This window comes from Schistocerca nitens, chromosome 6 (assembly GCF_023898315.1).
Source record: "Schistocerca nitens isolate TAMUIC-IGC-003100 chromosome 6, iqSchNite1.1, whole genome shotgun sequence".
NCBI classification, from domain to species: Eukaryota; Metazoa; Arthropoda; class Insecta; order Orthoptera; family Acrididae; genus Schistocerca; species Schistocerca nitens.
Genome location: NC_064619.1, coordinates 698,760,609 through 698,776,083, shown reverse-complemented (window position 1 = coordinate 698,776,083; position 15,475 = coordinate 698,760,609). Strand labels below are relative to the sequence as shown.

General features: G+C 45.8%; 1 protein-coding gene across 2 annotated transcripts in view; it reads left to right on the top strand.

The window, feature by feature from the left end:
• Positions 1-15,475, top strand: part of LOC126263016 (cytochrome P450 6k1-like) — a 91,117-nt gene that overhangs the window by 58,638 nt on the left and 17,004 nt on the right. For both annotated transcript variants that reach the window (XM_049959981.1, XM_049959980.1), the window contains exons 6-7: positions 6,043-6,264; positions 14,630-14,881. In XM_049959981.1, coding sequence (XP_049815938.1) covers positions 6,043-6,264; positions 14,630-14,881 — 474 coding nt within the window. The remainder of the gene's footprint in view (positions 1-6,042; positions 6,265-14,629; positions 14,882-15,475) is intronic.

Sequence of the window (15,475 nt, the reverse complement as noted above, 5' to 3'; positions counted from 1 at the left end):
ATGTATACAGTCTTCTCGGTGGAAGTTTAAACCAGGTGTTCATAATCACTTGATCATTTGATACCGCAAAATATTCAAGATCGTCCCCTCTAGAATTCTTCTCTCCTAGTCCAAATGGTCCTACCATGTCTGATGTTCTATCTTCCCCTACTTTCGAATTACAATCTCCCATCACAACTGTCAAATCACATCTGTTTTCCTCAAAATGTAGATCTGCTTTCTCGTTCTCTTCACTCTCTTCATTCTAACTTTAAAAACTCCTACAAGCGGTCTGTGATCAGAGTTTACGTCTGCTCATGGGTATGTTTTTACTGATGTACAACATTTCCTGAAACGATTATTTACTACTATGAAATCAATCTGATTTCGCACATATTTCCCAGGTTATGTTATCATAAAATTCTTCTATCTCTTCATCTTCCTTGTCCATTTTGGGGGCATACAGTTGTATTATATTTATATCACTAGGGCTACCTCTCAGCTGCAAATACATTATAGGGGCTGATACAGGTATGAAACTTTTGAGACGTCTTGCCAGTTTCGCTGATAGCATTACACCGGCGCTATGCACAAGCTTCCCTTCTTCTCTTCCTGAGTATTGCACTCTGTGTCCATTTATGTAAATATCTCCTGTGTTTGGCTATCGCATCTCGATAACTCCAAGTATCTCTGTTCACATCCGATCCATTTCTTAAACTACACTCCTGGAAATTGAAATAAGAACACCGTGAATTCATTGTCCCAGGAAGGGGAAACTTTATTGACACATTCCTGGGGTCAGATACATCACATGATCACACTGACAGAACCACAGGCACATAGACACAGGCAACAGAGCATGCACAATGTCGGCACTAGTACAGTGTATATCCACCTTTCGCAGCAATGCAGGCTGCTATTCTCTCATGGAGACGATCGTAGAGATGCTGGATGTAGTCCTGTGGAACGGCTTGCCATGCCATTTCCACCTGGCGCCTCAGTTGGACCAGCGTTCGTGCTGGACGTGCAGACCGCGTGAGACGACGCTTCATCCAGTCCCAAACATGCTCAATGGGGGACAGATCCGGAGATCTTGCTGGCCAGGGTAGTTGACTTACACCTTCTAGAGCACGTTGGGTGGCACGGGATACATGCGGACGTGCATTGTCCTGTTGGAACAGCAAGTTCCCTTGCCGGTCTAGGAATGGTAGAACGATGGGTTCGATGACGGTTTGGATGTACCGTGCACTATTCAGTGTCCCCTCGACGATCACCAGTGGTGTACGGCCAGTGTAGGAGATCGCTCCCCACACCATGATGCCGGGTGTTGGCCCTGTGTGCCTCGCTCGTATGCAGTCCTGATTGTGGCGCTCACCTGCACGGCGCCAAACACGCATACGACCATCATTGGCACCAAGGCAGAAGCGACTCTCATCGCTGAAGACGACACGTCTCCATTCGTCCCTCCATTCACGCCTGTCGCGACACCACTGGAGGCGGGCTGCACGATGTTGGGGCGTGAGCGGAAGACGGCCTAACGGTGTGCGGGACCGTAGCCCAGCTTCATGGAGACGGTTGCGAATGGTCCTCGCCGATACCCCAGGAGCAACAGTGTCCCTAATTTGCTGGGAAGTGGCGGTGCGGTCCTTTACGGCACTGCGTAGGATCCTACGGTCTTGGCGTGCATCCGTGCGTCGCTGCGGTCCGGTCCCAGGTCGACGGGCACGTGCACCTTCCGCCGACCACTGGCGACAACATCGATGTACTGTGGAGACCTCCCGCCCCACGTGTTGAGCAATTCGGCGGTACGTCCACCCGGCCTCCCGCATGCCCACTATACGCCCTCGCTCAAAGTCCGTCAACTGCACATACGGTTCACGTCCACGCTGTCGCGGCATGCTACCAGCGTTAAAGACTGCGATGGAGCTCCGTATGCCACGGCAAACTGGCTGACACTGACGGCGGCGGTGCACAAATGCTGCGCAGCTAGCGCCATTCGACGGCCAACACCGCGGTTCCTGGTGTGTCCGCTGTGCCGTGCGTGTGATCATTGCTTGTACAGCCCTCTCGCAGTGTCCGGAGCAAGTATGGTGGGTCTGACACACCGGTGTCAATGTGTTCTTTTTTCCATTTCCAGGAGTGTATATTATGTCTTTCCCTTCTTTGACTCACTGATTTTACATTCCACGTTGCCACTTTTATTTTTTCTTGCCATTTGGTTTTCCTCATGTCTGTACTCAGAACTGTACCTCCCAGACATCCTATTGAGGAACTTATTCCGTATGGTATGCTAATTTCGCCACTAGCTTAGCCATGAAGATTACTGGGACATGCCATAAGGCCTCTAATATAGTCGTTGTCCAGTGCATTCTACATCCTTGACTATCTTCAGGCTCCGCCTTTAGAGCCAGTTTCCCAATTCTAGGGCAAAAGAGTGCCCTAACTTCTATCCGCTATTGGTAAGAAAGAGGGGGACTCCTTACCCCAAGAGTCATTCGGTCACCAGAGCCTCGTTAGTCTAAAGCAGGGCGCACCACGTGCAGGTGAGGATGGCGTTTGGGTAGAAATTACTCCTTACTTTAACGTACACTGATGGAAAAAGATCACAACACCAAAAACTACACTAGTGGCCATTAAAATTGCTACACCAAGAAGAAATGCAGCTGATAAACGTGTATTCATTGGACAAATATATAGCACTAGAACTGACATTGTAAGGTGGCATCATTTTGAGCGACATTACAACTACCACTCCGGAAGTATAAACATCGAGACAGGAAACCATTAGCGATACTGACATCGGCTAGGGATCTTAATTTGTAGCAGAATATCTGCACGTTGGGCGATAGTGAAGCGGACGGAGACGGGAGGCTGGCAGGAGAACGGGAAAGACACAAGCGTGGCAGGCAGGCCTGAGAGCTGAAGACAACAGCGCCCGTAAGCTACTCTGGAAACCCCAGGCGGGTGGAGCGCGGCTTAGCGGGAGCCACGTGGCCGAGGACAAGGAGAAGACACAGGGGCTCGCTCACAAAACGCGTGGCGGCGTGTTGGTGGTTTTCCCACCTGCCCTCCAGTGAGCTCTCGCTTGACACCACTGAAGTCGCTCGTGGCCGTGGTTTGGCGTCAGTGGAATGCATGCCACCGGGCGTCTCAGTCAGAGCTGTCCTTGAAGTAAACGATTTCCAGCAATTCGTTGTGTCACTGTGATACCAACTGCTACCCATATTGCCGCTGCACATGCAGTACGAGCGCCACAGCCGTACGCCGAATACGATGGTCTTCCCACTCGGTGTCGCCGCTTGCCCATCAGGAGCCCGTACATCCTCGTGACCACCGCTGCCGGCAGTCATGCACAGTGGCTACATTACTGCGAAGTCTTCCTGCAATATCGCAGAAGCAGCATCAGATTCTCATAGTTCTGTTACACGACCACGTTCAAACTCAGTGAGGTGTTAATAAGAGCGTCTTTGTCGCCTTAAAGGCATTCTTACTAAAATCAACTCACCACGTCCAGTCTCAAAGGTAAATAACGCTCACGGTGGTTAAATTGTGTAGTTTACAGCAAACCTGATTTGCATTCTCATAGTGGCGCTGTTAGCGACACTTTTATGTGACTGACGCAAAATGTGAATAGTCATCATGTTTCAGCTATAGAAACACGCCTACCAACTTTTGTTTATTTCGCACAACTCGTCCTTGATGTTGTGATTCTTTTTCCGTCAGTGCATGTGTAGTCATCTTTCTGTGAGGGCTGAACAATCACGTCCTCGATTTTACCTGCAAAATAGTTTAGGCATCGAGGATAACCTCTATGACGAAAGTCAGCCAATGACACATTCCTCTAAAGTCGTGGAAGCGAACTGCAGCAACGGATGATCCGAAACCCAGAAAATGCAAAGCACTGGCTGCTAAATAACGAGCTGTGTATGAAAATTGATCAGCAAACTAAAAGTGTGTTTGTTGTATTGCGATCAGACGCGGTCACTGTTAGATAACGGTTCTGTATTTCATCGATATTCTTTGATAAAATACATTCCTATACAGCAAATAAAATTATATTAAATATTTTTACTACGTCTTTTCTCGTCGGAAATTAAATATAATTTATTGCTATTTTCATTTCCATGTCTTAACGGTTACATATAGTCTCTACTACATTCCACCTCAATAGCAGTCAATTTTAAAGTCACGAGGATTTTTCTTTAGGCTCGTAGTGAGGGAACAGATCCATAGTACATCCGCAAGTATGCGAGGTGCCGGTGTTGAGAGGTGGAGAAGTCACCGAAACGTCCCCTTAGAAAAGTTTATGTATTACTGTGCTGATAAACCCCTTACGTTATTTGATTTTTAAACAGCTGAGCAAAACTGAACGTACTCAGACATTTCGCTCTTTACTTATTCTGATCAACACTAAACTGACACACAATATTTTTAGCGCAACGCAATCTGAATTTCAATAATCCCTACAAAACAATGGCCCTGACTAACAATAACCTATACCTTTCATGAATCACTTACCTCATAAAAATCTTCGTTACTCGAACTACTGCAATACAGCGAGCGCCAATACTGTCAGCTAAATAAAGGGTCATAACTACTGGAGGCACTAACTACTGATAGGCATAGTTAGCTAATGAAAGATTTTGATAGAGAACAAACAATTTATTTACCTTAATAATGTTCAAAAGTCATAATATATATGTCAGTTCATGATATCCAGTATTACAAATTTACTCTTTCTGCCGGACACACGTCCAGATCGTCCGCTCTTAAAATTCTGCCATCTCTCTCCCCACATCCACCACTGTTGACGGCTCACCTCCAACTGCGCAACGCTACGCACTGTTAACAGCCAACTGCACAACACTACAATAGCAGATTCTAACAATGCAAACCAGCCACATACAGACTGCACACAGCACAGTCAGTGATTTTCATATAGAGCGCTACGTGGCGTTACCAGCATAAAAACCTAAACAACGTACTTACAAAGTCAACGAAATTCATTACGGAAATCCATATTAGTTAGGCTAATACACTCAACTCCTCACCCCCTTTTAATTAACACAGTTCCTATTACGTAAAAGACAGCTTATTAAGGAAATTATAATATGGCTCTGTTGTGGTCTGTTTAACAGTTGCGACTTCGACATAATTCTATTTATGGTAATTCGGTAGTTGGTCACTCGTATCCGGCTAAGTGTCATGATTATAAAGGTGAAATTCAACTATTAAATAATACGAAGATTTTGGCATCACAAAGTGAATTATTGCAAGAATTCCTAAAGCATTACAAGGCATAAATATTGAATGGACTATAAATAAGAACAGTGTAATTTCGGAAATGAGATGTTGGCTGTATTCGCGTACAGGAATGGGATCAACTATCACGTTATAGCATCCTATAAATTTTGTGAGAGTACGCCTTAACCTGTTATCCCTGACTATTACGGACAATATTGATTGAGAATGAGAGTCCTTGATACGCATCACAAGTGTTAGCCATAGCTGTGTATGGTGACAAGGTGGGACTGTAAGCCAGGAGGGGTCGTGTTAATCAGACACGTCCCTACAGCGCTGGTACTGCAAATACATTACCACCTGCAAGACGGGCCTCGCGCCGACAGCTCGCAGCTCAGAAATGATGTTGCAGTGATGGTCCACACCCGTGCATAAAGACCCGACCGAAATAGCGCGATTCTAGGCGCTTCAATCTGGACCGGCGCGACCGCTACGGTCGCAGGTTCGAATCCTGCCTCGGGCATGGATGTGTGTGATGTCCTTAGGTTAGTTAGGTTTAAGTAGTTCTAAGTTCTAGGGGACTGATGACCACAGCAGTTGAGTCCCATAGTGCTCAGAGCCATTTGAACCATTTGAATAGACACAGATATTTGTACAATGAAGGGAACAAATGGTATTTACTTTCTGATATTATCAGTTTTATCAGTTTAGTAGCGTACGTTCCTACGTCTTCCAACAAGACAAAAATAGTACATTCATACTTTGGTGCCACAAACTTTTACAAATAAGGGCCAAAATGTAAAAGTTGCCCGTCTCTTTCAGAGTTATCGATCGACGACGTCGCAGCCCAGGCGTTCGTGTTTTTCATCGCTGGTTTCGAGACCTCGTCCACCACCATGAGCTTCGCCCTTCATGAGCTGGCTCACCACCCAGACGTCCAAGCGCGTTTGCAGGAGGAGATTGATTCAGTCCTCAAGCAGCACAGTGGGCAAGTCACCTACGACGCAATCAGCAGTATGCACTACCTCGATAAAGTAGTTGCAGGTATGTATGAGTGTATTGTTTTCCCTCAAAATTTCATCGCAATTCAAATGAACTGCACAGCTGTGCACCATTGGCTTATTTTCACTTGAAAAGAACAATTTCTCCATGTGTTATTTTAACCCACCTTGGCACTATCAACACAAACTGACGGTTATCATTTGTGTATTGAAATATAGTTCTTTAATCGCCTATTACTTTGGACTCTGCTCCGTAAAACTGCAGGAGAACAGCTGAACGTCGGTAGCTTCCTGCCACAACATTGCGATATACAGTGTCCCGGTCATCTTCAGGTGCATACTCGCGAGAGTATTTTTTCCCTTTATTGGTCATTTCATTCCCCGTAAATGGGGAAACGGACGGGGTGATAGCAGTCACATTGACGTTTTTCAGTCAAATGATGTTAAAAAATACGTACCTATAGTTAATTACAGTCAAAAGGTTAAAATAACAGGATTGCTATCCAATAAAGTAGTTTCCTTTGATGGTACAAAAACAGGTAGAGAACGTGTGACAGGTGTTGATGACGATGATTATTTTGCTTCTGGCAAGCCCGTCGAAGTCACCTCGCAGAAAGCGGTTGGAGGACAGGAAGGAAAGATGGAGGGACGAGGGCAAGGGTCGCTAGGTCTGGGAGTGGGGAACTGGAAAGTGGGACGTACATATGGATGGTGGAACACGAGGGGCCAAGTTTGCGTCGGGCGACTGGGAGATATTGGAGCCTTAATCTGGGAAAACAATTCGTGGTTAGGGCTATAGCTGGCGGGATGAGTAGATATTAGGAAAGATTCCTGGGTCTGGAAGAGAGAGGCCTCTGACGCTTCGCGAAAACTCAATCAACTCCTCTATTTAAGAAATCGCTATACATGCAACGTGTAGTTGTAGAACACTGTTCAGGCGTTACTTGAGCACGTGTGCATCTGATGTAGGTCTGTGCTTTGCTCCGAACGACCCCCATGGGGAAAGCTCGTCCTATAGGTATCAGACGGACAATTTTCGATGGGTACATTAACAGAAAGTTGTCGGATAAACACAGCACTATGTTTCACAGTGACAGGATTTCATGAGGTATACAACTAGAAACGACCGTACTGATTAATCACTTCCTCAGTCTTACTGCTACTGATTCCTAGAATCCCATATAGCAATACGGACCGAAAATCAGATATCTTCACAGTGCAGTTAGTCAGACAGCCCACAATCGAGAGAAGCATTTTACATCTTCTGTCTACAATCAGACCGGATGTTTTCTGCAGAATCATCAAAGCAATGGGGATTAGTGACCATGATGTTATTAAAGCGAATACAGTTACTAAACGCAAAATATTCGAGAAGGACGGTCATAAAGAGTATGTGTCTTGTAGAACAAAGAGATAATTACTAACTTCATATATAAAAGACGCACTGAGAACTTTCAGTTCGAATCCGACAATCGTAGAAGGACTGTTGATAAGAGTTCGAGGTAATTACGTCTCAAGTAAGGCAATAAAAGATGGAAAACTAATCATTCGGAGAATATTTTGAAATTTGAGATTAGTGTATTTTCGCTACAAAAGATAATGTAGCGAAACGGAAAGAGAAACTGTGACTTCAACTCAAGAACCTGTAATAAAAGGCTCGGCGTGAAGTATACAACTATTCTGACAGAACGATGGTGGTGAACTATCAGAAAATTATAGAAAATTCGTATCATGTATTAATTCGATGAACAGACACAGCCTCCCATCATGGATGACTCTGGTGTTCAGACTGAAAGCAACAAGCGGAAAACAAAGTCGTCACATTCTGCACTCAAAAATTTATTCAAGCACGACCGCCTCACACACCCACAATGAGATAACCATATTTGTGAAAAACACTCCCGGCATTACAAAACAATTTCCGCCTTTCAGAGCACGTAAATCGCAGGCACTGGCAAGAGTTCTCATTAGTTTTACACTAAAATCGCTACAGACCTAGCCCCATTTTTAGTTTATATGTATCGCGAGTCCTTCACCCTCTAACGCATGACACGAAAAGAGCACAGTCCACGGCTTGGCAAGAGAACACCCCATTGTCCCTAACGACCACCACTGCAGCATTCCAGAGCATATTCTAAGCTCAAACATGATCAAGTAACTGGAGCAAAAGCACACAAAGAATCAGCACGGGTATGAAGAAAAAAACCACACTCGTATAAAATACAGCTCACTAATTCTACACGCAATATCTTGCAAGTGGAAGATTCAGGTAAGCAGCTAGTTTACCTGTTCCTAGATACACGAAAAGCTTTCACCACTATAGTCGACTGGCTAACAAGATATGATGACGTAGAGGAACTCCAGAAGTCTGTGATTGCACGACACATCTTTAACTAATTTATCTCGGGAGTAATTTATCTCGGGAGTACCCCAGTGAAATTTCTTTGAAAGACTTCATGACCGATGTGTCGTCTAGTAAAGAGGCCGGACGAAACATCGTACTATCAATCCAAGCTCACCACAACCAGCCACTCTCGTCCACAGAGTTCATTATTTTTTGTTATACATTCCACGTGTTGTTGTAAATGTGTCTAGTTCCTAGTTCTCGATTCTTTATTCCATACATCACCTGAGCGAGACGTATTTCTAGAAGATAGCTGAGTTGTACGAACTGCGTGTGAACGCTTCAGTAGTTGACAATTACTATTTTAATATTCACACTCTCCACATTTGTTACATAACCCGTTTCAATAATCGTTTGTCAGTCAGTGAGTTTTCTTCAGGGGAAGCCGGAATTGCATCAAATCTAAAGAACTGTCCATATATATTCCACAGATAGTGTGATAAATGAATGGCTATTTCCGTTGTATATTGCTTACCTCATCTATTGAAAGCGACTATACATGTCACAAACTACTTTATATTCCGGACTTCTGCAGATATTGAAAGGCGTGATGTTGGGCTGCCTACATCTAAAAAGACGAAAGAAAATATTTTATAGTAAATGGACGTTAAAAGTTTGTAAGGTACCAGATTGGTGATAAACAATTATCACTGCCAACATGATTAGTCGTGGCACTGTGCAAATCACCATGTGGAATGTATCAGGAGGCAGTGAGAAAAAGGAAAAAAAACCATATTTTGAGTATATTGGGAGAAGAAGATATTTTAAACATAAAAAAGAAAATACACAGTTCACCTTGAATAACGAATTAGAGTTAAATCATGGTTCTGGATAATTTAAGTACTTATACGATTAGGTATTAGCACATAATAAAATTCTGTGTTATTCTCGTTTGTAAAGGCAGCGAACCAGTGGTATTAGCCATGAGTAAATGACATCACTCTGTTCATGTGAATAGCATCCGTTCCGCCAGCCAACTAGTCTTCGTCGTTCGAGCTGGCCGCTTTTAATTTGGCCAACACCTGGTTGCCCTGCCGTCGTGTTGGTAAGACACTGCCACCTGATACATTCCACACAGTAATTTGCAAAGTGTCTCGACTAATCATTTTAGCATGGACAGTTTTTTAATCGCCAATCTTGTTCCCTTAAAAACTTTTAGCATGCTCTCAATATAAAATATTTTTCTTTTTGTGTTCCTCGAACCACTCCATCATACTCCTGGCCTTTGGCATGGCAGATTATCAAATACCACTGCCGTCGGGTAACATGATCGTCATGAAGAGGTGTACATGGTCTGCAACCAGTGTACGATACTCCTTGGCCATCATGTTGCCTTGCACGAGATCCTCTGGAACCGTGGATACCCCCGTGAATCTTCCCCACAGCATAGTGGTGCCGCTGCCAGCTCGTCTCCGTTCCGCAGTTCAGGCGTCAAGGAGGTGTTCCCCTGGAAGATGACGGATTCGCACCCACCCATGGGCATGGTGAAGATGGTACTGTTATGTACATAGTTCCGCGTAGTCAGCGCGTACACAGCTTTCCTAATAGAGCGCGCCCCACTAAGCACAACAGCGCAGGCGCAGCGCTCGTCAGTCTCCGCACAACGAGATGGCGCTGCCTTAGAGATGGACCAAATTCTGCTTCCGCCGATCCGCGTATTAATATGTAACGCAGCCAATGAGATTGCTGCTAACGTAGAACCTTTTCTCCTCGCGGACCACAATCGCGCAGTGATACCTGGACGCTCGAGGTATTATAACGAGTGTACAGACCTCCGATAGTCAGTCTGCATTAGCCTGCATTTGTCTGTACCAGTCTATAGTCAAGTTTCAGTCTGCGCCCAATAAGATTATCATATTCCTGTACATAGCCATGAAGAGAAACGTATAGACACTTTGTCAAGTATCAGAGATATGTGAGAATAAGATTAACGTAACAAGACCAAAGGAACTTCAGATTGTCAATTGTGAACAGCATCCAGAATCAAGTTACGTAATATCTATGATTTTTATTATTCTAATAAATGTGTGTGAAAATTAATCAAGTTCTGTTTAAAGTTGGTCACCGTCAATCTGCTACTCTAAGCGTGCAAGTGGCATTTCTATCGTCTGACCTAACGGCAGAAGATAAACACGCCACGATAAGACCACGAGACATATTGCTGACACTCGCCTACTTCGTTAGAGCGACAAGTCAAATAATCTGATGGTGTACGTACCGAAGGTCTTACAGTACGCACACCACAGGTACTGTGATTCATCAGACCATGCAAGGCTCTGCCACTGCACCAACTTCCAGTGCCGATGGTCATGTGACCATTTCCGTCGTAGTTGCCTATGTCGCGGTGTTAACATTGGCACATGCATCAGCTGCAGAGGGCCATCGCTAGAGTGATCAGTTCATTGTGTGTTGAGACGGACTTGTCTCTGGCCAGCATTAACGTCTGATGTTAGTTTCGCCACAGTTCGCCGACTGTTCTGTTTCATCAGTCTGCCCAACCTACGATATGCAAAATCTGTAATAAGGGATAGCCACACAGCCCCACGACGTCTGGATGTGATTTCACATCGCTTTCGTCACGTGTTGAAGACACTCACCAGAGCACTCTTCGTACACCCAACAAGTCGTGCAGTTTCCGAAATACTCGTGCCGAGCCTCTGGGCCATCACAATTTACCCTAGGACAAACTCAGGTAGATCACACACTTTCCCCATTCTACACAAGGATAGCCCACTCACCAATACATCTTGCACCATTCATGTGTCTGACAAGCAATTCCTCGCCAGAGGACGCTGCTATTGCCTGGGTGGGTCTACACTCCTGGAAATTGACATAAGAACACCGTGAATTCATTGTCCCAGGAAGGGGAAACTTTATTGACACATTCCTGGGGTCAGATACATCACATGATCACACTGACAGAACCACAGGCACATAGACACAGGCAACAGAGCATGCACAATGTCGGCACTAGTACAGTGTATATCCACCTTTCGCAGCAATGCAGGCTATTCTCCCATGGAGACGATCGTAGAGATGCTGGATGTAGTCCTGTGGAACGGCTTGCCATGCCATTTCCACCTGGCGCCTCAGTTGGACCAGCGTTCGTGCTGGACGTGCAGACCGCGTGAGACGACACTTCATCCAGTCCCAAACATGCTCAATGGGGCACAGATCCGGAGATCTTGCTGGCCAGGGTAGTTGACTTACACCTTCTAGAGCACGTCGGGTGGCACGGGATACATGCGGACGTGCATTGTCCTGTTGGAACAGCAAGTTCCCTTGCCGGTCTAGGAATGGTAGAACGATGGGTTCGATGACGGTTTGGATGTACCGTGCACTATTCAGTGTCCCCTCGACGATCACCAGTGGTGTACGGCCAGTGTAGGAGATCGCTCCCCACACCATGATGCCGGGTGTTGGCCCTGTGTGCCTCGGTCGTATGCAGTCCTGATTGTGGCGCTCACCTGCACGGCGCCAAACACACATACGACCATCATTGGCACCAAGGCAGAAGCGACTCTCATCGCTGAAGACGACACGTCTCCATTCGTCCCTCCATTCACGCCTGTCGCGACACCACTGGAGGCGGGCTGCACGATGTTGGGGCGTGAGCGGAAGACGGCCTAACGGTGTGCGGGACCGTAGCCCAGCTTCATGGAGACGGTTCCGAATGGTCCTCGCCGATACCCCAGGAGCAACAGTGTCCCTAATTTGCTGGGAAGTGGCGGTGCGGTCCCCTACGGCACTGCGTAGCATCCTACGGTCTTGGCGTGCATCCGTGCGTCGCTGCGGTCCGGTCCCAGGTCGACGGGCACGTGCACCTTCCGCCGACCACTGGCGACAACATCGATGTACTGTGGAGACATCACGCCCCACGTGTTGAGCAATTCGGCGTTACGTCCACCCGGCCTCCCGCATGCCCACTATACGCCCTCGCTCAAAGTCCGTCAACTGCACATACGGTTCACGTCCACGCTGTCGCGGCATGCTACCAGTGTTAAAGACTGCGATGGAGCTCCGTATGCCACGGCAAACTGGCTGACACTGACGGCGGCGGTGCACAAATGCTGCGCAGCTAGCGCCATTCGACGGCCAACACCGCGGTTCCTGGTGTGTCCGCTGTGCCGTGCGTGTGCCCTCTCGCAGTGTCCGGAGCAAGTATGGTGGGTCTGACACACCGGTGTCAATGTGTTCTTTTTTCCATTTCCAGGAGTGTATATAGATAGTAGGTCGATGGTGACAATGTTCTGGCTGGTCAGCGTACTTGGGTAGAGATTTTTATCTGTATGAACTAATCCTTCAGTAAGGTAGGAGAATTTCATACCCAGGAAATGTAACACGATGATGACATACGATGGACATGCCTTTGAGATTTCCAGCAATCGAATTTTCCTTACGCATGACATCAAAACAATTACTTAAGATATCAACATTTTAGGCTAGGCTTTACAGCGACTGTTGAAATGAAATGATCGTCTGGCATGCGGGGAAGTTCGGCCGCCGTATTGCAAGTCCTTTTTAGTTGACGCCGGCGACTTGCGAGTCAATGATGATGAAATGATGAAGAACACACAACGCCCAGTCATCACGAGGCAGAGAAAACCCCTGACCCCGCCGGGAATCGAACCCGGGACCCCGTGCGCCGGAAGCGAGAACGCTACCGCAAGACCACGAGCTACGGACACAGCGATATCGAATGAAACAGCAAATTAGGTTAGGTTTTACTGTGATTGTTGCTGACATGGAGTGAATCAATGAGTATGCTGCTGCCTGTGTCACTGCTCTCCTCCAATCATTCCTTTCAACCTTTTTATTCTCTCTCTCTTTCTCTCTCTCTCTCTGTCTCCATGCTTTCATCCCTATCTCTCAATGTTACTTAGAATTGTTGTTTATGCATGATTTTACCACTATTGGCAGTATGATTATTGTACATAAAGTTTGCAACATGCCACCTGACTATAAAACCGAATACGAAATTTAAGCCATATAAGCTTGACAGAATCAGATTTTTGTATCGGTCGAAATATTTATCCTGAACCATATATTTAGCAACTCAAACAAAGATCTCCACAATCCTTTAAAACTTATTCCGATATAATAACGTTATTACGATATATATTCTTTGTACTTCGAGATAGTGTTTCTCTTTTACTACATGTTCTTTGCGCCTAGTACTTTCCACATACCATCTTTATGTACAGAATACAACATGTTATATGTGATGTGTAACAACACAGAATGGAGCCTGTGAGCACTGGAGGTATTCTGTTTTACTTGTCTCAATTTCACCTTTAGAAAAAGTTTTGTTTTTAGTTTTAATATAGTGTTTTATGTTTGTGCAGTGGATAGTGCTACAAGTTACCCCAAAATCGTAACACAACACACACAGATATATGTCACACATATATGTCACAGTATGTTGTTGTGATCTTCAGTCTGAGGACTGGTTTGATGCAGGTCTCCATGCTGCTCTTTCCTGAGCAAATCTCTTCCTCTCCCAATAACTACTACAACTTACACCCTTCTGTATTTCCTTAACGTATTCATCTCTTGGTCTCCCTTACGATTTTTATCCCCCACACTTCCCTCCAATAGTAAGTTGGTGATTCCTTGATGTCTCACAATGTGTCCTGTTAACGGATCCCTTCTTCTAATCAGTATTAGCCACAAATTGCTTTTCTCCCCAATTCTATTCAGTACTTCCTCATTAGTTCTACACATGTAAACCTACATGATGATGGAAGTTTAAACCTTCGAAACGCTTTGTGGATATAAATAGACAGTGACTGGTAATGGTAAACTTGTGTGTTTCGTTCGAAAAAATTACTTTCTTCACTGTATTGTGCTTGATAGTCACAGAAAGGCTGACATCTCCGGTATAATTTTCTACATGTGCAGTATCTTGAGTCAGGAGTCCGGAGTTTAGTTCCGTGTACCTAATGTCGGAAACATTGGCTCATAATTTATAGCAACCTAATTTACTCTGTTGATTCTGTTACAGAGACCCTGAGGAAATATCCGCCAATCCCGTTGCTGAACAGAATATGCAATCGAGATTACAAGATACCTGACAGTGACGTAGTCCTGGACAAAGGAACCTCTGTTTTTATACCTGTGTATGGACTGCACCACGACCCACAGATCTTCCCGGACCCCGAGCGTTTCGATCCCGAGAGGTTCTCTGAGGAGCAGAAGGCCCAGAGACACCCCTACGTCTACCTCCCGTTCGGAGAGGGTCCACGCAACTGCATAGGTGAGTATTGCAACAGAATGCTGTCTACGACTTCACTGTGGAGGAGTCAATCCTATCTCAGCAACTCCATACACAAACCTGAGATATACACTCCTGGATATTGAAATAAGAACACCGTGAATTCATTGTCCCAGGAAGGGGAAACTTTATTGACACATTCCTGGGGTCAGATACATCACATGATCACACTGACAGAACCACAGGCACATAGACACAGGCAACAGAGCATGCACAATGTCGGCACTAGTACAGTGTATATCCACCTTTCGCAGCAATGCAGGCTGCTATTCTCCCATGGAGACGATCGTAGAGATGCTGGATGTAGTCCTGTGGAACGGCTTGCATGCCATTTCCACCTGGCGCCTCAGTTGGACCAGCGTTCGTGCTGGACGTGCAGACCGCGTGAGACGACACTTCATCCAGTCCCAAACATGCTCAATGGGGCACAGATCCGGAGATCTTGCTGGCCAGGGTAGTTGACTTACACCTTCTAGAGCACGTCGGGTGGCACGGGATACATGCGGACGTGCATTGTCCTGTTGGAACAGCAAGTTCCCTTGCCGGTCTAGGAATGGTAGAACGATGGGTTCGATG